The sequence below is a fragment of the Dermacentor andersoni genome, chromosome 2 (genome assembly GCF_023375885.2).
Source record: "Dermacentor andersoni chromosome 2, qqDerAnde1_hic_scaffold, whole genome shotgun sequence".
Classification (NCBI taxonomy): Eukaryota; Metazoa; Arthropoda; class Arachnida; order Ixodida; family Ixodidae; genus Dermacentor; species Dermacentor andersoni.
Window position 1 is genome coordinate 19,564,294 of NC_092815.1, and position 22,980 is coordinate 19,587,273.

General features: G+C 48.6%; 1 protein-coding gene across 4 annotated transcripts in view; it reads right to left on the reverse strand.

Moving 5' to 3' along the window:
* by (focal adhesion protein tensin) overlaps positions 1-22,980 on the reverse strand; it is a 330,425-nt gene that overhangs the window by 272,484 nt on the left and 34,961 nt on the right. The window contains exon 1 of one of the 4 annotated variants that reach the window (XM_050189882.3): positions 3,485-3,797. The exons of the other annotated variants lie outside the window; for them this stretch is intronic. Within the exon in view, the coding sequence (XP_050045839.2) occupies positions 3,485-3,556 (72 nt within the window). The 5' untranslated portion in view covers positions 3,557-3,797. Of the gene's footprint in view, positions 1-3,484; positions 3,798-22,980 lie in introns of those variants that run through there. 4 annotated transcript variants of the gene reach the window in all.

The following is a 22,980-nucleotide window of genomic DNA, read 5'->3' on the forward strand; positions in this document are numbered from 1 at the left end:
ACTCATTACACTAGGCATAAATTATGGTAAGATCAGCCTCTGCGGTACCTGCGGTAGCCTATAGGAGATAACAATGACTTGTTTAGTATTCTGCCTGCCTAATCAGGCGACGATAACTGCGGCAGCTTCCCAAGGAGTTCGAAAGTTAGGCAGGCGGTACAAAACGCATGCCACCACGCCTGGCTACACGGCTTCCGGCAATCGGAAGACGAGGCGCCGACGTCTCCGGCGTTATCGCGAAATGCCATCGCTCCCGATAGGGGACGCACAGAGGGCGCGCCGCAGACTGCGTCGGCCTCGGCGATTGTAAACAGACGCACACACACGCGCCAGCCATTTACCGGTCCTGCACGGAGCTTCAAACCTTCGCGCACCTATAGCTGACCCGCGCGCCAGCCACTATGAAAGCTATCGCGGTCGCTCAAGATACGGTCAGGCGTGTTTGCCCGCGAGAGCCACTATGTCAAGAATACGACGGCCGCGTTTTATCAGTGCGTAAGTAGACGCCCGCTGCGTTTACGCCTTTGATGTGCCGAAACACGCAAAGTACCCAAAGTCCTGACTTAGTCCCCCGCAGAACTCGCTGCCGTTTCTGCGTCACTGACAGGTAACCATGCAGCCGTGAACCCACCCCGGTACGTCTCTTAAGCAAGCTGGGACAACTGCTTCTTTCTTGCTATTTTTCTTTATTTTTTTCTTTAGGGCATGATCTACAGATGCCGTGCATTGCATGCATATACTGCTCTCGGTCGTGACAACTCAGCCTTAAAATCGTGATCAAGTCGACTGGTTTGCCACCCGCATAACTGTGCACAACCTATGCAGTCCTCTCTTCTTATGAAGTCTGGTGAGTTAGCGGTTAATCTGTTTCGTGTTTAAACAAAAGCCGGTCTAATCTGTGCTCCCCGCCGTAAATCTGCATGACCCTGCAGTATTTTATACAGGTACGCACATCAGCAGTGATATATGCGCCGTTGTGTGTGTATATATATATATATATATATATATATATATATATATATATATATATATGTATATATATATATATATATATATATATATATATATATATATATATATATATATATATATATATATATATATTCCAGGATTTGCAGGTTACATATACAACGCTCGAAACTGCATAAAATAAACAACGTGATAAAATATGATTGTAAGTGTGATCAAATATTTCGGATTTATAGTTTTTCTTTTTTTTTTTGCTAGTAAATAGGGGATGGAACGATTGACACGCATCTTGAAACTGTAAAAGCGCAGAAAGACAAGAAACGAAGAGAGTGGACAGAGCGAAGCGCTCACTGCGTGTATTCACGCAGTACGACATGCGTGTATTCTTCCCAGTCCGTCATTTGAGACGTTTCTGCATCCACGCGAGACACACTTCACAGTGACAACACAAAGATTCCGCTTCACCGAGTGTTTACTTATCATGTATCACTCAGTGTACTGATTACTCTTTGAAAGTTCCTGTGGCTGCAGTTTGTACATATCCTTCTTATTTGGTGGAAGCTGTGACCTGTATTTTCAAGTCGTTTGTGTGCATAATAGAAAACGAAATTGGACTGATCAACATTTTACCTAATTTCTTTACGGCACGTATTGCAATTTACGAAATGAAGCCCATAAGTTTTCAAGGCACATCCCTTTGCAACGAATTTTGAAACTACCACCAATTTTGGGAAAAGCACCGTGAGAATCGCAGTAAGAATTCAGTGTTGTTCCACTGACTTTCTTAACAAAATGCCTTTTCTTGCATTAAAACACAGGAGTAACTTCCACATTTTACGAACGCGTACCTCGAAACTGAAGAACTCGTACCAAGTGTATATGCTTTGCGAACTGACCAGCTATAATTCGTAAATTGCAACATGTGTCGTAAAGTAATCTTTTTCATTGTTAATTAGCAACATTTCTAAATTATCTAATTATGCATTTCGATGCCTCGTGCAAATAGTGTCCGGCTCTTGGAGTTCAAGAAGTAAAATTGTGCTACCCGCCACATGCGTGTCATTTCTCGTTTTTTCCCCTGAATTCTTGTGAAGTCTAAAAAAGTATACAACCTGTATAATACTGAGGACTAATGTATCGGCATGTTTCACCCCCACCCCCTTCACCTCTTACTGATCCGCATTTGCATTACACAAACATGGAAAACTGGGCGAGTTGGATTAAGTTCACCATGTAGCAAGCATCGCAGTGAAAGAACACAGACAGGAATAGAATGGACGACATATGCGCTGTGTTGTTAGGCAATGCTTGTGTTGTCCTTGGTATTCCTCTCTGCCATTTAGGCCCATCCCACTGTCAAAACACAAAGCAACTTTGAACCCATTATTTAACGAGGGTTTAGCTTTGCTAATAGATAAATTATGTTTACCACTATGTTATGTTTCATAAAAACTGGTCGCATTGGATCTACTCGCAGATCAGACCGCTATCATATATATTAAGGTAGAAAATACATCACATGAAACACTAATGGATGTTTATGAACACAGCCCAATCTTACGCACATCGATTTGAATATTTATTACAAATTTCTTGCGCTGTTAAGGCTCATTTCAACAGCACAGGACGACAGAGTTGGGTGCTTATGTCCGCCATCCTTCTGTCATGCCGAAAGTCGCAGCAAGAACTAAAATATTGTAGTAAGACATCATGGCAAACCAACCGAGCGGAAATCTTGCTAAAGCATCGAGTAATCTGTATGTATAACACTGTCGAGTTATATTGAGTCTCCATTTTGACATACCCCGTCGTTCATTTAGGCAACTTTTCCGACTAATGTCCCCTCGTTAGCCCAGTCTCACCAACGTGCACATTAGCTCACAGTAGTTCCAGAAAATCCCCGTGACTGACCGTCTGGGGTGGATGCCAGGCCTACAATTAATAGGTGCGTGAATAGCACACTGTGAAATCCGATAGGGACAAATATACCAGCTGTGCTTCACCATGCGGATCAGGTGCAGCATTACAGAAAATCAAGCGAAGTATAGTCGCGCGAATGTAATAGGCGGCACGTGTTACAGCTCACGCGATGCCCGTACAAACACATACGCGCAAATGTACAACTCGTTACGCATACATGTTGCTTTCGTAAGATCACGGAGTATCCAAAACAGTTGTTTTATGTACACAAAAATCTGCTTTTCTGCAGTGGAAGTGTTGGACAAGGACCACGGCGAAGGAAGCGCTCCCAACCAGCTGGCGACAAACGTCTCAAAGTTGGTTTGGAGCTTGCGCTTGCAAGCTCCAAACCAACTTTGTGGTTTGGATGTTTGTGATACCGGATGTTTGCTTTATTCTTCTGCGCAGGATGACGGTAAAATGTAGGAAACATCTTTTTCGGCTTGTTTGCATCGACCTCACGAACCTAGAACACAACGTGCAAAGTGAGCTAGCAAGAACGCTTCACCGATGGAACAACCCCAGTTCACGCCCAGTATGCGAGAGCCCAACTCACGTGAGGGGTCGACGTCGTGTGCCTCGGCAACTCCCGGGACGATCCACTCCCGCAAAAGCAGGACGACAACATGGCCAGCGAACGCTTTGACTGACAGAGCCGGTCACGAATTCACAAACGCGCCGTCGGCACCATACACGACCGACTCGCCTCCTTCGAGGCGCAGCATCGCATTCGCATCCAAGAGAAGGTGGCACGCACAACGTCGAGCCGGCCGCGCTGGGTCAGCTCATTGAGGGCATCCGAGAGCAGCGCGTACGCACCCACACGCGCGCACACACACGCTCACACAACAATCTCTCTTGCGGGATGCGCGAAACCGAGCGCAGTGAAGCGATAACCCGCGCGCGCGCGGCGTGGTAAGCAGAATTTGTTCAGCCGAGAAAGCCGAGCGGAAGGTGCTCCACACCGGCGCACACCGGCACAACAGCGAAGACGACTCCGGCAAAAGGTGCTCGGGCGGCGTGGCAGGCCGGCGGCAACGGAGACGAGCACGCGGGAGTCGACCGAGAGGCGTCCAGCGGCACACGTCACGGGCGATCGCACCGGCGAAGCATCTCTCGCGTGCTGGCTACATTGAGCACGTCCCCGGCTGCCACGAGAGGGAAGACGCACGGCTGCCTCGCACGCTGCTGACAGAAGGAGCGCGCCAGATAGGCCGGGCGCCGAATGCGGACCGCTCGCTCTCTCGGGCGGCCGCCGCTGTACGAGCCGCGCGTCCGCTGCGGTCACGGTCGCGGCGACCGCAAGGCCGCCTCGGGAACTGGATGCAACGCCCACGTAGCACGCCGTGGCCGGCTGTAGAGCTGGTCGGAGGCAGGTTCGACGATCGCGGGTCAATTCGGCCACGCCAGGCGAGGCCGCTTGCACGAGAGGTGATTTCCAGTACCGTGGGCGCGCACTTTTGCGACACGGCCGCGATGGTTCGAAAAGTCTCGATGGCAGACGCCTCTGGCACTGTTCCCGAAGGCTTGTGAGAGGAACGGCGAAATAATCCAATGAGAAGTTCGACCTATTCCTTCCGGCAAAGCGCTAGCCACGAGGAAAAACAAGGCCGCTGTCGGCAATATTCGGCGACTCTATGTAGTGCCCGTCCATAAGACAGCGCATCTCACAACACACGCGCGGTCTCTGTGTGCGACGAGATGCCAAGTCGTCTCTCACTCTACGGGGGAGAGAAGAAAAGATAGTAGACCATAGGGAATACTCCAGGATTCAACACAAGCGCCGTGCGGAGAGAGAGGCCCGGCAGCGCTGCTCTTGGTAGTGGCGGTGAGTCCAGTGCGGCACAGCTTCTCCGACAAAAGGCCAAGACAGCCGTGTCCCGCGGCTGCTGCCGTGCCGTGGCATCCATCCGTTCGGTTCAGCAGTGGCGGCCTTCCCGTCCCCCTCCGATCCCTCCTTTCCCCAGAGAAAACAACTCGCCCCCCCCCCCCCCCCTTGCCCCCCTGGTGAGGGTCGCCCCTGGAGGAGAAGACGCCCACTCCGCGGGCAGATGAAGGCTTCCGCCGGCGGGGGGAGCACGCAGTGTGCGCGTTCAGGAAAGCCCCGCGGGCTCGCGGCAGTAGTATACACGCCGCCCTCCTTCCCCTTTCGAAGACAGCCTCGCTCTCACGCACTCCTTCTCCTGCTCCTTCAAACGAACAGCAGCGAAGCAGTTACGTGGAGAGGCGGCACGGACGCCGCGCCAAGGAGCAGAACAAGGCCAGCCAAGTCGGTGAAATGTGCCCCCACCGCTAGGCTCACCACGTACTGCTGCCTGCAGCTATGCAGACACGCGCGGGGCAAGGGCGAGAAGCAATCGTTTGACTGTGCGATGATGATCCCGAAAATCACGGAGCGCGGCGGACACACCGGAGGAGAGAGCGCAGGGGGAGCGATGCCGTCGAACTCCCATGGCCAAACGAGCTGCCGAAAAAGATGAGAGCTGGGCGGACGGACTCCCTCCTTCACTAAGCCAAGCGCCCGTCCGTGATGCTGCAGCATAGGAGCCACGCCGGGGCCAGCGGGGCGAGGAACGAGCGCTTGACTGCCGGCTCACGATGGGAGCTCCCGTCTCTTCCGAAAACGAGGAGACGCGCTCGCAGTGCATGCACGGGGCATCCACACGCAACGAGCGCGCTCTCTCGCGAGCATTTGTTTTCGCGGGAAAACGAACAGCCGAGCGGAGCGAAGTCGCAAAAGCAAAAGCCGGCGGTTAATCACAGAGACACCGGGGGAGGGGAGGCGCTGCTGCCGCGGCAGCATTCCGGCGCTCATTGCGGCGTCGGAAAACGAATCTTCGTTCGGAAGCAGCGGCACAGCAAAGAGGGGCTGCCGAAGAAAGCGACTCCCTCTGGAGACCGCTTTAATTCCGGGAACCACGCTGGGATGGGCGTTTTGGAAGGGCGGAAACCGCCGGGAACTGTCAGACCTCGAGAGCATAAAAAAAGCAGGACAGCCGGAGGACGGCGCGCATGCATGCGTTTCAGCTGGCGACACGGTTCGTCTTCGGCTCGTCGCTCGAGAGGGTAGCGGGGACAAATTTGATAAACGTCATACCCATAGCCACGCTGATCGCTAGCAGAGGCGCTATTTTTGACTATGTCGCCGAGAGCAGGGGGGTGCAGGCATGAAATCGATCATTAACCCCCGCTGGAGTGAACAGAGAGCGAAAGTACCGGTTGCACGTGTTTGCAACAAGTAGTAAAACAGCGTCAGCGCGAGTCCAAACAAACAAACAAAGAAAACACGGTGCATGCCTCGCGGCGTAAATTCATCACGCGGGAACCTCGGCCACAGCGGTTGTTTATGAATACGCGTCGGCCGCACCGCAAGGTTCGCAGCTTCATCGCGCATAACGGCACTTGCAGCCTTCGCCCAACGCACGCTGCTGCACCAACACGCCCGCGCGCACGTCCCGCGCGGAGAGGAATGGACGCCAGGGCTATTCACCCCGGAAGGACGAGACGAGAGGGTCCCGCGCCTTTGATTATTCATTCGTTCTCAGCGTCGAGCTGATGCCCGGCACAGGTAATATATATACGCAACATTTGATGGCACGCAGACGTGCAGGAATCGAAGGGGGCACGCGCGCCTCGCGCTCTCCACACTGCGCTGCTTTTATCCTTAGCATAATTTACCTGAGCACAGCGCAGGCTCAAAGGGAGTGCCGGGAATGCGGTGAGTAAAACAGATAACAACTGAGGGAAGGACCTCATTTGAAGCCTCCTTTACTATCAGAAGCACGCCATCTCGTGAACTTCTCCAGTGGCGCCCGGATTCCCGAGGGAACCCAAATAAGAGACCCTATAAAATGAAGTTTACGACCATTTACGACAAGGGCCCCGGTAACTCGATACCAGTTTCGGACCCGTCGCAAATGCCTGGGTCGCTGTTCGTCTCCACGTCGTTTTTATGTACGTACGATGGCCCGCCAATGGCCTCCTTAAACGCACGCGACGACAGATGGCGGCGGCGACGGCTGCGTCCGGCGCTGGAAACTTGATCCGTCCCAGAAACTTGTTTCTTGGCCCTGCACAGGTGACATTCTACACTCTTGCCCGTTTTATCGCGAACGCGTTCGCAGTCGAAGCGGTCGCGAGACAAACACGAGCCCGAAGGATGTAACGCAGCGCGTGCGTTATGTTACGCGTATACGGTCACGTACGCGCGGCACGCAGAACGACGCCGAGAAACGTGTTCTACGATATCAACCGAACAGAGAAAGCACGTTTCGCATTTATCGACGAAAAACCATGTCGCATTATGAAACAACAAGCTACCAAGCGACCGCACCGAGGAAAAACGAAGAAAGTAAGAATGCAGGGCGGCGTACAAACACCTGTCGTGTGCGAAGACGGTGCTGCATCAATAGATGTTCTGTTACTAACGTGATACTGTGTTGCCGACAGCATCGACAGTCCTGCCTTTCGAAAATTATGGGTATTCCGTATAGTATATCGTCAGCCAACGAACTCGCTTTCAGGCCCACGTCTTTATTTCAATGATATATAAGCTTTGGAGTGACGTGAGAGCGAAATAGAGAGAGAAATGAGATAGGGAATGGCAGGGAGGCTCAGCAGAAGAACGGAAACATAACGAAACTATAGGTAGAGCTAGAAGCCGCCTTTATGAGCCAAGACGTGAAAGTTGTGCGTAGCCACAAACAAGATAGCGACGTTTCGAGAAATAGATATCTCGAATCTTTCATCACGCCATTGCTTTTAAATTGTACGCAGCAGCCAGATGTTGCCGCATTAAGCAAAAGTTACACTAATGTCCAGAAATATATTAGAACTTATATGCTAATAAAGCAGTTCAAGACTGCTCGCAGACCTGCGGTCCCTACATGTAAACGGCACTGCTTGAAGACAAGCCCGTTTATTAAAGAGCGCTGACGCAGGCGATGGCTTATTTTTTTTTTATTATTATTTGAATGAATATTAGGAGAGGTTGGCGCCTTTATGGTGGCACCGGCTACTCCTTGTCACTTGTCAAAGGAAACAAATTTGCGTAAACAGGGAGAATAGCGACACAAAATATGACACTCAGTAGAACACTGGATGAATAAAAAATATACAGTCCAACGGTACATGAATCGCAAAGTTTTGTGCATGAGTTCAGTACACGTACGCATATATAAAGTCAGATATGTTGAACAGCCAAAACACACAACACATGTAATACACTGCAAGTACAAGACAGAACTATACATACTGCGTAAAACTTGCGATCACCACTTAAACCAGTTATGAACCACGAACAACATTTATGTTACTCATTTAGCGTATTCGGATCATCTGAAACTTAATATTTTGCCAAAATAGTTGGTGTCCTCTAAAAACTTTTTCAGAGCAAGAAGTGCTCTTTTCTGAAGGCCCGCAGTTGGCCATGGGCCAAGTATCTTTTTTAGAGTGAATGCATGGCCTTCTGTCTAATATGAACAATTTGCTTGCAGTACCCTTCTTTGTGGATCGTATTTCGTGCACTCGAGGAGAAAATGATGCACATCTTCGTCTGGATGGCCACAAGAACACTGCGGACTAGAGACACGTTTCATCCTGTACAAGAAGTGTTTAGTATAAATGCCGTACCATGACGCAGGCGGTGTACCAATGTTTCAAATTTTCTGCTGTCTCCTAGATTTTCCGGCATTGATAAGTTTATACATGGGTCTATAAAGTATAACTCCGAGTTTTTAGTTTGCTGATCAAACCAGGTAGTTTTGCTGAAGCGACAGGAAATCTGTCTCAGGATCAGACGGACTTCACTACGCAATAGGGGAATTTGGTTGTCTCTGCGTTATTGTGCGCCCGATTCGCAGCTGCGTCCGCTGCACTATTACCAGGAATATTGCAGTGCCCAGGTATTCACTTAAATGCAATTACGTGGTTCATTGCGCTTGCTTTTGTAGGTTCTTTGAGCGTCTCATACAATAGCAAAGTGCTAAAGAATTTTTCTTATTGCTCTGCAGTAATGTAAGAGCGGCTTGCAAATCGCTTAAGATAACCCATTTTTGCGAATGCTTTTCGGACGTTATGAAACGCAAAGCACATAGGATTGCAAACAGTTCTGCCACGGTGTAAGATGTCCCTCGGGATAATTTAAATGTTTGCTCTAGCGCTAAATGTGGAATGACGAATGCTGAAGTAGAGGAATTTTTATGACATAAACCATCTGTATAAACGTGGATGTACTGGGGATACAATAAGTAAATTTGGAAGAGTGCCAGTTGTTGTGCGGCTACTATATGTACATGTCTCTCTTAGATATAATCCCGTCAACCGATAATTCTATTCTAAGACATATTAACATCCAGGGAGGGTAACCAACATCCACTCTGCATAATTCAAATCTTGGTAATAATGTTTTATGTTGAACAACATCGTGAATTTTGCTTTTGTTTCTTTCGGTAAGCTCAAGGTTTAATGGATGCTTCTACTCGAGGTAGCCTGCGGAACCCCAAGACACACTCCTAGCCCCCTTGCTATAGTAAACTTTGAAGACATTCCTCAGAAATTTGCGATAGACCACGAAGAATAGGTGCCGAGTAAGCAATTTCTTGTTTTTTGAGTGCATTATGAACTTGTAGTAGTGAAGAGACTGATCCCCCCCACGTTGTGCCAGCGAGTCACTGAAGTACGTTTATTACTGCATTGGTCTGCTTTTCACTTGCGTGGATGTGTGATACCCACGTTAGCTGGCGGTCAAGAATAACTCCAATCAATGTATGCTCTTTCACAAACATCAAAGTTTTCCCATTAAGTGTAAGTTGGAAATTATTCAGCTGTCGTCTAGTGAAAGCAAGTACGGCTGTCTTTGCGTATGAAAGACTCATGCCTCTTTCTTTTCAAAAGGTGTCGATACTATCAAGACCCTCTTGCACCGTTGTTTGAACGTCTTGTATATGAGATCCAGAGGCCCATATGCAGATGTCATCTGCGTACAGAGAATACTGTAGACCAGACGGGAGTTATTGTGGCAAGGCTGCCATGACACAGTTGAATAAAAACGGATTGAGAACACTGCCCTGCGGAGCGCCCTGCGTGATCTTGTGATAATTACTCTCTCATTCGATTGTTTCCACAAATATTTTTCTATATTCCAAGAAATTTGATACCCATCGCAGTGTTCGACCGTGTAGGCCAAGCTTTAACATACCAGCAAGGACGTGTATGTGACTTACAGTGTCGAATGCTCTTTGAATGTCTAAGAATACTGCTACTGTGACATTTCCACAAATTTGTTCATGTTCGACGCATGTGGCAATGTCTAATACTGCATCCATTGTTCACCGATCTTGTCGAAAACCGGTCATATAGTTGGAAAACACATTTGTGTGTTCACACCACCATTGCAGTTGACTGTCTATGATCTCCATTAGTTTAGAAAAACAGCCTGTCAGATTGACGGGTCGGTAGGAGTCAAGACAAAGGGGAGCCTTTCCCTGTTTTAGTACTGGAATTACCCGAGTTAATTCCCATGAATTTGGAAGAGTCTCTCTTATTCGGATATCATTAAATACCTCCAAAAGAGTCATTCTTCCTACTGTACTTAGGCGATGGCTTACGCTGTTTCTTTGTGTGTTTTTTAATGGCGTGGGAGCCAGTAGGCCTTCAACAACTTAATGAAGGAGATTGTACTTCCTTGTGCAAGTAATTAGAGAATGTCGACGTAGTTACACTGCGCATGTGCACACAAGCGCGCTGCAGAACATTGCAACAGGAAGTCATGCGTATTGTAGCGCTTAAGCAAACACTCACTTCATTTTTCTTCAAAGCACATTTAAATTTTGCTTATGGCGGTAAGTTAATCATTCGGACCCTTGGATAATCCTAAGCATATATATTGTCTTATTTAGATCGGAGTAACCTGGCACCAGCATCTGAGCTTGCCGCCAGAGTAGTTGTTCAGCCATCATGTATGAATGATGGGTTCTAATTCCTCCAACTCACTGTATGTATGGCATCAATTGTTATTTCGCCTGTAGTTTGTGCCATTCACTGGCTTTCGGGACATCGCAAAAAAGAAATAATTGTTAGAATATGCGTATGAAGGAATCGCGCATGGTAGGTATGAATTACCAAAAATTGTCTAGATTTAACGACACGGATGCTCGAAAATGCTGTGGCTCTTTTGCGTTGGAAATTAAGCGAGAAATTTAATAACTTGTGTCATACACTTAAGTGGGCTAAATAAATTTTAGTGAGTCTAGCAAGCAATACAGACAATGCAAATACAGTACAAATCCATGGATATGGGTGCATATACGGAAGGCGGTCCCATAGCACAAGGATGTAAGAGGGCCTTCTGTTACATAATACAAAACCTTAGTAGACGAATACGACGCAACAGTACAGCGTCTTACCTTGCAAGTTAAAATGAAGGGAACGCATAGAAAACGCAAGTTACAGAAAATATTGAACCGCAGTGTTGAACCAAGAAAGTTGAGCCATAAGGAGCAGTAAAAGAAGCTGCAATGTGCTTTCTGAACGAATGCATGCGAAATTGTAAGAAACAGGTATCCCTGTACTACCCGCGACTCCCCTCGCGGCTGAACCTTCGCAGCGTCCGATCTGGCATTTCTGAGTATGAAGTTTTCGGGTCCCTAAAGTCATCCGTCATATTTAAAAAGAAAAAAAAAGAAAGGCAGAGCCTGGATAAGACAGAAACAACAGCCGATCCGCTTCTCCGTTTTGTTTTCTTCCCCCGCCGAAGCGCGCTCGCAGAGTTCGCCACGGTTGCCGACTTGCACCATCGGTCCACCGCGCAGCGCGCGCAACATCCGCGAAAAGCTCAACCAAGCGGAAAAATGCTCCTGGATCTCAGAAAAAAAGCTCAGGCGGTACACACACGCTATTCTCCGCGCTCCGCGGTCATATTTTAATGCCCGATAATAAAAGATAAGACCTTTCCTCGAATCGCGCAGCCCGGATGCGTCATATACGCAGGAGCCGGTTCGCGCATAAGTGCCATGTATAGCGAGCCCAGCGGGCACTTGCGCGAGGGTTATCTTTATTATCAAGGGGGTAACATCCACTCCAAAAGTGACGCACGGAAACTTTATGAGGCGCAACAGGATATTTTCTTTTCATTTCTCAGGTAAGTTCCCGGTTGACTGCCGGGTGTGTCGAAAGCCATCGCGAATCTCGCAAGTGGAGCTTCTCACGAAGGCTGTAACCAACCGGCACATGAACGAAAGGAGAAAAAGCGTGTTACTGATGTACCTCCGTCCCATCGTTGGAAGGGTGCCTCTAGATAATTAGTTTAAACACATCACCTTAACAATTTATCCGACATCACTTGTCTGTCGGAAAATTGTTTAAACACAAGCTTGACTGTTGGGGATCGGCATAACGGGGTCGGGACGAACTGGCCACGAGATTAATTATTCAATTAATTAAATAATTAGTGGATGTTATAGGCGCAAGGGACAGGTGTGACCAAAGAGCACCAAGACAGTGGTAATGAGCTGTCATAAAAATCGCATTATGGGGTTTCACGTGCCAAAACCACGATGTGGTTATTAGGGACGCCGTAAAGGGGGACTCCGGAATAATTTGGACCACCTGGGGTGCCCAAGAGCGCAGCCCCGAGCTCAACGACCAAGCCCTGGCCCTCCTGAGTGCCCGCGATCGGGCCGTCAAGCTCGGCTTGGCGGTCCCTACGTGGGACTAGCCGGGTGGCGCGGGATCTCCCCTGCGTCTTTTCTGGACTTAATAAAGTTATTTCACTCACTCACTCACTCACTCGCTCGCTCGCTCGCTCGCTCACTCACTCACTCACTCACTCACTCACTCACTCACTCACTCACTCACTCACTCACTCACTCACTCACTCACTCACTCACTCACTCACTCACTCACTCACTCACTCACTCACTCACTTGGGGTTGTTTAACATACACATAAATTTAAGTGCACGGGTTTTTTCGCTTTTCGCCCCCATCTAAATGCGGCCGCCGTGGCCGGGGCTCGATCCCGAGACCTCGTACTTAGCAGCCTAACACCATAGCCGCTTAAGCAACGTGTAATCAGCCGTCAATGGTTCATGAACTGTGAATACCGAAGAGTAGATGAAACACGGCCGTACAGAGGCTTAAAACATTCGCCATAAACTGTGTAAAATATATATGTATTAAAGCTACGATAATGACACGTGATGTGTGACACGTGCGATGGTAATAAAAGATATGCAACGAGGGGATGATATGCTAAATGATATGAGTGTCAGCAGCTCTAATGTCTAAGCAGGACCCTTGAACGCCAGGCACGGAAGGCGTACTAGAATAGCAGGTCAATGCACCTGCATAGTGCTTTTGTATGTGTGGGGCATGCTTGCGAAATTGCAATGGCACTTGGCAGCATACTAAGAGAACGGTGGGCATAAAAAAATGCGGCAGAACCCACCTCACGATGACTGTCAGCGGTAATGCGTTTAGCATTGAGTCAATACAGCGACACAACGTATTTCCACCATCGAAACAAGTTGTGTATGAGGCGTGTACTGTATCGGCATTCCCCTTTCGCGCTTGACTAAGAACACTCGGCGCCATCTAGCGTGCCGCCGCGAAGCCTGCGCGTAGCCTCCGAAATGCATCGCGCCGCGGTGCATGCCAACGCTGAGAAACGTGTCATGCGGCTACCGGGCTCTTCTCTCGCGCTTCTTTCTAGACACGCTGTGCCATCTAGTGGCACTGTCGAGAAGTTCGCGCATGACTGCTGAGACGAGTGGCCAGCACAGACCGAGTGGTGCGTACCCAATACTACAAGTCGGCGTTAAAGAGTTTCTTCGAACAGCGGCTCCGAAGAAAAAATTAAAGAAACAAAGACATTTTTGCAGTGGATGAAGTATATTTCCCGGAGAAGTGTTACTTCTAGTGTATACTTTCCTGTGCGACCATCACTACTGAATTCCACTTCAAGTAGCGATAATGCCACAAAATTCAGCCTTTTCTGTTTTGAATTACGTGCTCGAAAAAAACTGTCCTCCGCATATATTTTCTTTGACAGGGTATTTCGAAGCGAAAACTGCCGACCACTGCGGCTAGGCTTCATATTATTCAAGAAATGTGGGCATATCTTAGTCATTTAATTGTTTCTTCCGTTACTTTTGCATTCAATGGCGCTGAGTTAGCAACGACAGATCGTTCCTACAGATAAGGAAACTGGACAGACCGATATCCGGACCCCCGCAGCGTTGCTCTATATCTGATGGGCGTTACACAAGGCTCATTTAAAATTTCAAAAGGCGCCGCGCGCTTAAGATAACGGTCTGCGGATTTTGTCGTGCATCGCAGGTCCTGCTACGTGGGAAAAGTTCGAAACCGCGCGACCTGCTTTTCTTCGTGGCCGTTGCGTCAAACGGAGCTAATCCACAATGCTACAGCCTTGGTAGCGGAAGAGTTGTGACAAAGCATGAATCTCTGAGCCACATATTGCGTTAGCAAAATAACGTTAAAGCCTTGGGATTTAGCCAAGAAGTATGAAAGAGGTACGGCCAGCATGCACGAAATGAAATGGAAAGATAAGTTAATTGTGTCGAGGCGCTGACACAATCGGGCCTTCAATGTGCCCGATATTGAGCTGCTTACAAGTTGATAAAAAAATGAGAACAAAAAAGAAAAGTGGTTGTAACTCGGCATTTTTCTTTTCAGCTTTCTTTTCATATTGCAAAACTTGTACAATTATTTTTTTGGCAGATTATGTAATTTTTTTTTCATTGTGCTCGCTGCAGCGCATACTACAGGTGCTTAAACCGCAACAATCGGAACCCGACGTGAGCTGTTTTCAGGACGGTAACAATAATTCGTGACAAGAAGCGGATAAGCCTCTTAATTAAGTTAACTTCTCTCGTTTTAAATGAATATATATATACCTTCAGGCGCTGTGCGCACAATAGACGCTCTCCCTAATTTGAAAGTGCACTTCTCTGCACTGCGTACTTGCCCAACTAATGGTAGCACCGGTCATCGTTGAAGTGAAGCTGGAGTACCAACTGCACATTATGGGGCTTGTCTCTTGCGCATGCATGGTTTCATCGCGAGAGCTGCCCCTAAAATCTCTGTGTCAAAATACAAGCAAACTGTACTTGGACATCATGTTTGTAAAAATTAGAATGCGCTTTTTGTTGGGCTAGATGTCTTGTAGGAAAGCTAGTTTACAATTATGAAAATGGGCTATCATTCATCCCTTGATAGGGCATGAAAACAAAGACCATCGACAAAAATAAACAATTTAAACATGTCGCATACATCTTGAAACACTTCCGATTGGACCTGTGGTGGTGCAAATTTGAATAATATATGTTAAGTGTTTTATAAAATGCGCAAAAAGACGGATGATTGGATGTTTTCTCCTTGTTGCGGTCTTCATTGTTGTCGTCAGCTTTTCATTCTTTTAAAGAAAAAAATTAATCATGGGGTTTTACGTGCCAAAGCCACCTTCTGATTATGAGGCACGCCGTAGTGGGGGACTCTGGAAATTTGGACCACCTGAGGTTCTTCAACGTGCACCTAAATCTAAGTAGACGGGCGTTTTCGCATTTCGCCTCCATCGAAATGCGGCCGCCGTGGCCGGGATTTGATACCGCGACCTCATGCCTAGCAGTCCAACACCATAGCCACTAAGCAACCAGGGCGGGTTTCATTCCTTTTCTACAATGCTTTAAATCAGGATATCCTCAAGCGACTTTATGGGTTCTGTCCAAGTACGCTAAATATAATGCAGTCGAAGTTTTCACACTACGCGTTCTTTTAGTGAGTTTCCGCGTAGAGTCCACGTTCTCTACACTGGATAAAACTCACTGAAGAATTCAAAAATTTGTGATCAATTTCGCAGGTGTGCGCTTTTCAATATGCTAAAGATGCAACAAACGTGTCGAAACTCAATTATTCATGTACAGAATCAATTAGCAGCTGAAGGGGCTAATAAAAATTTCTGGAGTTGTGTAAGATCAGAGGCTTCTGCTATAACTGGAACATACCTCTCGCGATCAAAAAAATTTGTGTTCACTTTATTTAACCAATTTAAGGCTGCGGAGAAGCCGGCAACATAATGTTCCTGTTGCCAATATTTCCAGTACATAATAATTAAATCAATGAGCTTCTTGCCACTATTTTCATTTCAGCGAAAGGGCGAGGAATGTGACGGGCGTTGAGTGCAAATGTGATATGTCTTTCTACACTGGCGCCGCCTGTACATAAAGTGACCTCCGGTTAGGGTACCTCGCAATAAGAACAAATATTGGTATGTTTGCGTTTTACAAGATATGTAAGTCATGCTGTGAAGAGTAACGCTTTCGCTCTGTGTTTTGAATGTTCTCCTCGGCGTTGACTTTAGCACTCTGTGCCACACTGCCTGTTCGACATTTGTTCGCTACATTTAATAATAATAATAATAATAATAATAATAATAATAATAATAATAATAATAATAATAATAATAATAATAATAATAATAATAATAATAATAATAATAATAAAAAAAAAAACTTCATCCGCCGCTGAAAAACTTGCCTTGCTTGTAGTGGGTGGTGGGGTATATACTATATCCATATGCAACGCGCTTTAGCGAGTATTCTATTCTTGGTAAATATTTCTATAGCGAGATAATGGAAAGGTAAGAGAACACAAACGATACAACAGAATGCACTAAATAACTTCTACTGGCCAGTAATAGTCAGCTGCGAAAATGTTTAAAAGAGACATACACTGCTATTCAGTCAGTATACTTGGTTGAAACGACCGAGTTCTTTAACGCGGACGTGAGGCGCCTATAATGTTTGCTCGAAGGCACGACGGATGCAAGCTTACCATAGGGGAGTGTGGTTGAAAGGCACGTAGGCGATGGCCTCAGTCAGACGAGTTTCGATTCATAATTATCTGGCAAGTGCGCCGTTGAAATGCACCCCGCTTGTCCCGACCACCTCGGCTTTGAGGCGCCCCTGTTCCTGCGCTGTGCTCGGCAACTGTGCTGTCGCCCACCACGCACCACCTCCGAGGCACGAATCCTCCATCACTACGTCGTCTCGCCTAGTCCGCATCATGCTTTTGGATGTTAAACCCGACCAATACAATCCGAAGCAGTCTTAAGCTTCTCTGGAGCTACTCAAGCTCATCGGCCAAACCAAGAGTGACATGTTGGTATGACGCCGCCAACAGCCTGAGGCTCAGAAATCAGCACGAAGCTTTCGCACCGCGTTTTCGTGAATTGAAAGTAGAATGACATCGTTAATAACGCAGTCATGAACAAGAACTTGTGTATAAGACAGCCGTCAGTTTCCCTATTGAACGAAGAGATCACGTTAATTGATTGCTCGTGAATATGTGATGATTTTTCAACGCGTCAGGGGCCACATTACTTTCGTAATCACTGTCTATATAACCGTTTTCTTCCAATAAAATACATTCAGTCGTTAGACCCGCGATTGTCCTGTATTGTTTCATGTGTTTCGTTTATATATACGCCGCCAAAGAATGTAGAGTTGAATCAATCAGGAACGTCACATACATAGCCACGGGCGTACCGCCAAATGGGCTCACCCGCTTAGTGCACTCTGGCCGTTCTCCAGCATGCGCACATTTCTCGGCGACTTAAGCCAAAAGGCGAAGGAGAACATTGCTGGCGCTTTGATCACTGGGAAGCAAGAAAGGCAAACACGAACCACGAATTAAGGACCAGCGCGCGGCATCGTCCGTGAACACAGCCACGCTTCCCAGCACGCACAACGTTAGGGGGCCAAGCACACGGAACAAGGCCGCCGAGGCTTGCGTGTTTGTGTACGCCGCGTCGGAACAGGACCGGGAGGCGCGCGCGCGGACCTTTTTTATCTCCCCGCGTCGCCTTTTTGTGCGCACACGCGCGCGAACGCTTTCCAGCGGAGCGAGGGTGGAAAGAGTGGCGAACAACGTTCGGCAACATTCCTGCCGGGTCCAGCCAGGGCCCGGCACACGCTTCTCCCCGCAGACACGGCTGGGCGGTCGGTCTAGCCGTGCGAAGCGGCGCGGCGCCAAATCAGCACCGCGGACCCTGTGGGAGGGATTCGCTTTGAGAGCGCCGTGCCGCTCGACCATGTATGTGCACCCGCGAAAACGATTTTTACGGAAAAGAGCGCCATTTAAAAGGCTAGATTTCCGTTGTTACCACAGATAATGCAAGGTTCACTGTTATTTCTTGGAACACAACTCTCGATTGTGTGTGTGTGTGTGTGTGTGTGTGTGTGTGTGTGTGTGTGCGCGCGTGCGTGCGTGCGTGCGTGCGTGCGTGCGTGCGTGCGTGTGTGTGTGTGTGTGTGTGTGTGTGTGTGTGTGTGTGTGTGTGTGTGTGTGTGTGTGTGTGTGTGTGTGTGTGTGTGTGTGTGTGTGTGTGTGTGTGTGTGTGTCGAAGTTCCTGTCGGCAGCTGGGCCATGGGACCACGACGAACGGACGCACATCACTAAAGCCACTCGTGACCTTACCTGTATACCACCGCGCATCGTCTTCAAAGATCGTGGCACGCCCTTGATATACTGTTTGCTATACAGGCCTGCGGGCTTGAAAGCTATATACAGTGTGTTTCAGCTAACTTTAGCCAGTGTTTAAAAATATGCCGACGCACTCGAAGACGACGCGACCAAATGCATGTTGCTCATTTCTGTATGTAGTGCGTCACGATATCTTTTGTATTTTGCTTAATTAGTTAATTAGTCTGGATTAATTAACCAACTTCTGAAGCAACGAAGTTAGGCAAAAAATTCCAGTTAGGAACTTGTAGAGCGCTTTGCAAAACGTCCGAATAAACAGTTTCTGTCTTTCTATTAAGTATTAGTGTTTTTCGGCTTGCTGCGGATGACCGTGAAATAAAAATAAAGAATACCACGTGACATACCCGCTTGCGCGCCGTGATTGTAGCGCTAACAAACTGTCCGCGTACAAACGAGCATAGCATCTAGCAGGGCGTGCTGCCGCCTAAAAGGCGACAGGGCAGTGACGAAGGCGTTGGCTGCGCGATTTACGCCAGCGATGTGGTTCCCTCGCGGCGGATCGTGATGGCGATAAGCAGACGCAGCGGCAGCGCAGTGGGCTAAAAGCTATGTTCGTTTGAGCGCGGAACGCTTGGCAGCAGTGCAATCACGACGCGCAAGCGCGCATGTCACGTAGTGTTTTTTTTTTTTTTTTTATTCGCGGGCATCCGCAGTAAGCTGAAAAACACTAATACTTAATAGATAGAAAATTGGAAACTGTCCAATCGCACGCTTTGCAAAGCACTCTACAACTTTATAATTGGAATTTTTTCCTACTTTCGTTGCTTCAGAAGTTGGTTAATTACTTCAGACTAATTAATTAATTAAGCAAAATGCAAAAAATAGCGTAACATATTACATACAAAAGTGAGCAACATGCATTTGGTCGCGTCGTCTTAGAGTGCTTCGGCATATGTTTAAACTCTGGCTAAAGTTAGCCGAAACACCCTGTATATGAGATTCAACCAGTCGCATCATCGCCTTAGCATCCTCAAATCTATGGTCCTTTCAAAAATATCACCTGCGCTCTAACCAGCGTCCTGTCAGCTTGCGTTGACTCCTCTCTCACCGACTAGGTTCACTATGTATATATTACATATGCGTTATGCACCTCAAAGAAAGTGGAAGTCGAGAGCGTAGTCAATTTCGGTGTGTGTGTGTGTGTGTGTGTGTGTGTGTGTGTGTGCGTGAGAGAGAGAGAGATGGGGGGGGGAAGCTAACTAGATGGGATTATCCATTTTGCTACCCGGCTCTGGGGAAAGCTAATAAAATGGAAGCTGAAAGGTCAAGAAAGAGAAAATACATCATCGAGGCAAGGGAAACACAAGCGCGCAATAGAAAATAGGGCCACGCTGAAGGGTAACAGTAGTTCGCAGAAGGCAACTGCTTAAAGTAAGCGCGCCACATTCCTTGTCGAGCCGCTTTTGTTGTTTCGTCCTTATGCACACGAAATGGCTGTCCCTAGTGGAACACTCCTCTATACACTCGAGGGAGGCCAGCACTGCATTTGGTGTGCCGGATGTATGCACACTAGCACTTTGAGTCAACGTATAGTGCGCTGGTTGCTCGGATTGGAAGTGATCAGCAGTAGGCTAACGATGGAAACCGTAGCCTGCATGGGACCAATGTTTATGCACATGGACTGGTTTTCGTCGGGGTCCTTATTCGGAGCTTATTCGTCCACTGCTGATCACTTGAGTGTTATCAAGATGGCTCATTTGAGGACGATTAGCGATAGAAAAAAAAAAGGAAATGCAAGGAGGCTAACCCGAATGGCGCCCGGTCTGCTACCCTACATTTGGGAAGAGGTAAGAGAGACAGCGATGCCAAGTGTGACTAGCGCGCGATGCGGCTGGGCACTTCGAGTATCGCACGGCGTGCGAGTGTCCGTGCCACCAACTGGGGAGGACAACTTTCCGGGGAGGCTTGGCTCTGCATCGCGAAATGCTCGCACCCGAGACGACAAACCAGTGACACGGGGCAGCAGAACGCTCTCGGCTCAATTCGGGACACGTCAGACCACTGCGACAAGAAACTCTTACCGAACGTCATAAAAAGGACCACCGACTATATAATTTCACCAGGGTCGCAGCATAACAAAAGAAAGAAACTAGAAAATAAGCGAGAGGGAATCGATTTCCCCAAAGCATGTGCGCGGGCTATACCGGAGCTAGCTAATTTGCACGATTTGGCACGTTAGAGTGGCGTTGGTGTAGCGCTTGCTAAGCCCGAGAGCACAGGATGAAATCCCGGCCGCGACGGCCGCATTTTGGTGTGGGCGAAATGCAAGACCGCCCGTTTACCGTGCATTAGGTGCGCGTTAAAGAACGGCAGATGGTCAAAGTTAATCCACAGTCCCCAACCAAAGTGTTCCTCAATATCATATAGTGGTTTCGGCAGCTAGAACTTCAGAATTAAATTAACTTAAATTAAATTAAATTAATTAGCTTACTTTTCTTATCTTTCGCAGTAAATGCGGTATGCAGACTATGTTTCTGATTGCACATTAAGAAATGAAACGGGGGCCACTCATATAATGACACCAGAGATGATGCGAGTTAAGTCCGCATGCGTGCTTTAATATGGCGACATGCACCACAATGACATCAGCAAGAGCGCCCTCCTATAGAACGCCTGCAGGAAATGCATATAGTAGTGTGAGCAAAATGAGAACAAGGTAAAAACTTGCCGCTTTTACCTTGTTCTCATTTTGCTCATCGTCTTGAATTTCCATCTCCCGCAATCCCCGTGTTTTCCCTGGATATAGTAGCGTGATAACACGATCAAGTGAGCGTACAAGCGGCGCTCATTACGCGGTTCCCAGTTTGGAGGTCCCCGGGAATAGACTATCCGGCAAGACGGGATGCAGTAGCCGAGGCGTGCAGTTTCTGACAGTTGTGAAAGTCTGCGAACGGACGCAGTCAGGTCGTTCGGTCTTTGTCAGCGCGAGGCCAGCGTGAGGGCAGCGTTAATTCCTCGTCGGCAGCGTGTAGCCGGCTGTTGCATCGCGCCGGCCAGTCCGGACCGTCTTTGTGTACAAGAGCGCGTGCGATCGGTCACCATCCATCGCTCGCGTAACGGAGCGTGTAGGCTCTTTCCGCGCACAAGCGGGGCTTTTGTGCAGACCGCGTGATTAGTTACGGGCTGTCTTGTTCATCGCCGCTAACAAACAGGCTAAGTGAATTCCTGTGCGGGCCGCGTCTCTCGTCGGACAAGCCGTGCGGAGCCATACGGCCCTTCTCACTCCCTTCCTTCTCACGGCGCGGTCAGACCGCGCTCGGCGACCCCGGCGTCACGGTTCGCCCAGCCGGCGCGTACAGATAAGCGCGCGCGGTGTACGCGTAACAATAGGCGCGCGCGTTTCAAGCCGCGCAACACGGAACTCGGAGACCTCATACCGGGACACAATTTTCCCCATACCACGCACGAAAGCACGGGGTCCCAAATTCGTTCCCGCGCATCCACGCCCACCTTCCACGTGCGGTCCGGAACGGCAGCGGCCGCGCAATCGCCCCCCGAGGGCGCGCTCGTTTCTCCTCTGCCGAGTTGATCCGTTCGTCTCACAATCCAGAGAGCGGAACTGTACATACACCGCGCCCAGTGCACGGGGAGCCGTGTCTTTATTTATTTATTTCTTATTTATGTTCTCGAAGGTGGGTCCCCGGTGGCTTACCGTGCCGCCCGGCCCCCCTCAGCTGGGGAAGGTGGGCAGGAACGCTCTCTCGCCACAAAGGTATGCTCTTCGCTCGCGTAACGACAGCTTCTCCGCTAACATACTCGCCCTCCCCTCCACCACCGCAGGCACTCGTGCAGACACACATTCGCGGCCTCCCGTTTTTATTTAGTCACAGTCGTCCGCCCCTCCGGTTCTGTTATGATTTACAAACACGCCGTCTCTTCGCGACCTGCCACGCATGCTCCCTTCTCGCCGCGAAGTCTATTTCGTTCCGTGGCACCGAGCATGCGGTGTTCGTGCGCCTGGCCCTGGAGGCCCAGGAGCAACGCACGGGGACGATAAACAAGTCATAGGTTGAATAACGCACTCGTGTTTGGGGAGAGCGGGGCCCTCGATATAAAAACGCGACCCGCCCATATACCCACCACCCACCGCGAATACGAGGAGGTGGTAGCGTGGTGGACCGAAGCGAACGAGCTTGTGGCAACGGCTCAGCTGTGTATTCCGCATTGCATCTTAATACTTTTGCGACTACACGACGCGGCACAGGAATTCCCGGAACCGCCGCATTGTGCCTATTCCCCGCGAAGTGGAGAGTGTTCTCTCTATATTTGTGTCTGTGCGGACGGCTTAATAGCGGCGGGGATCAAATGCGTGCCGGCTGCCAATGTCGGTACGCGGGCGGCTGGAAAAGAGACGTTAACACGGCACGCCACATGTCCTGGTAGGCTGCCCATGGGCTTTCAATTTAGTTCGATTTCTCTTTGCTTTGTTCCGTTTTTCTGCTTCTTTTGTTGAGTAAAGATCCACGCAAATTCGCCTTATACTCGAATCACA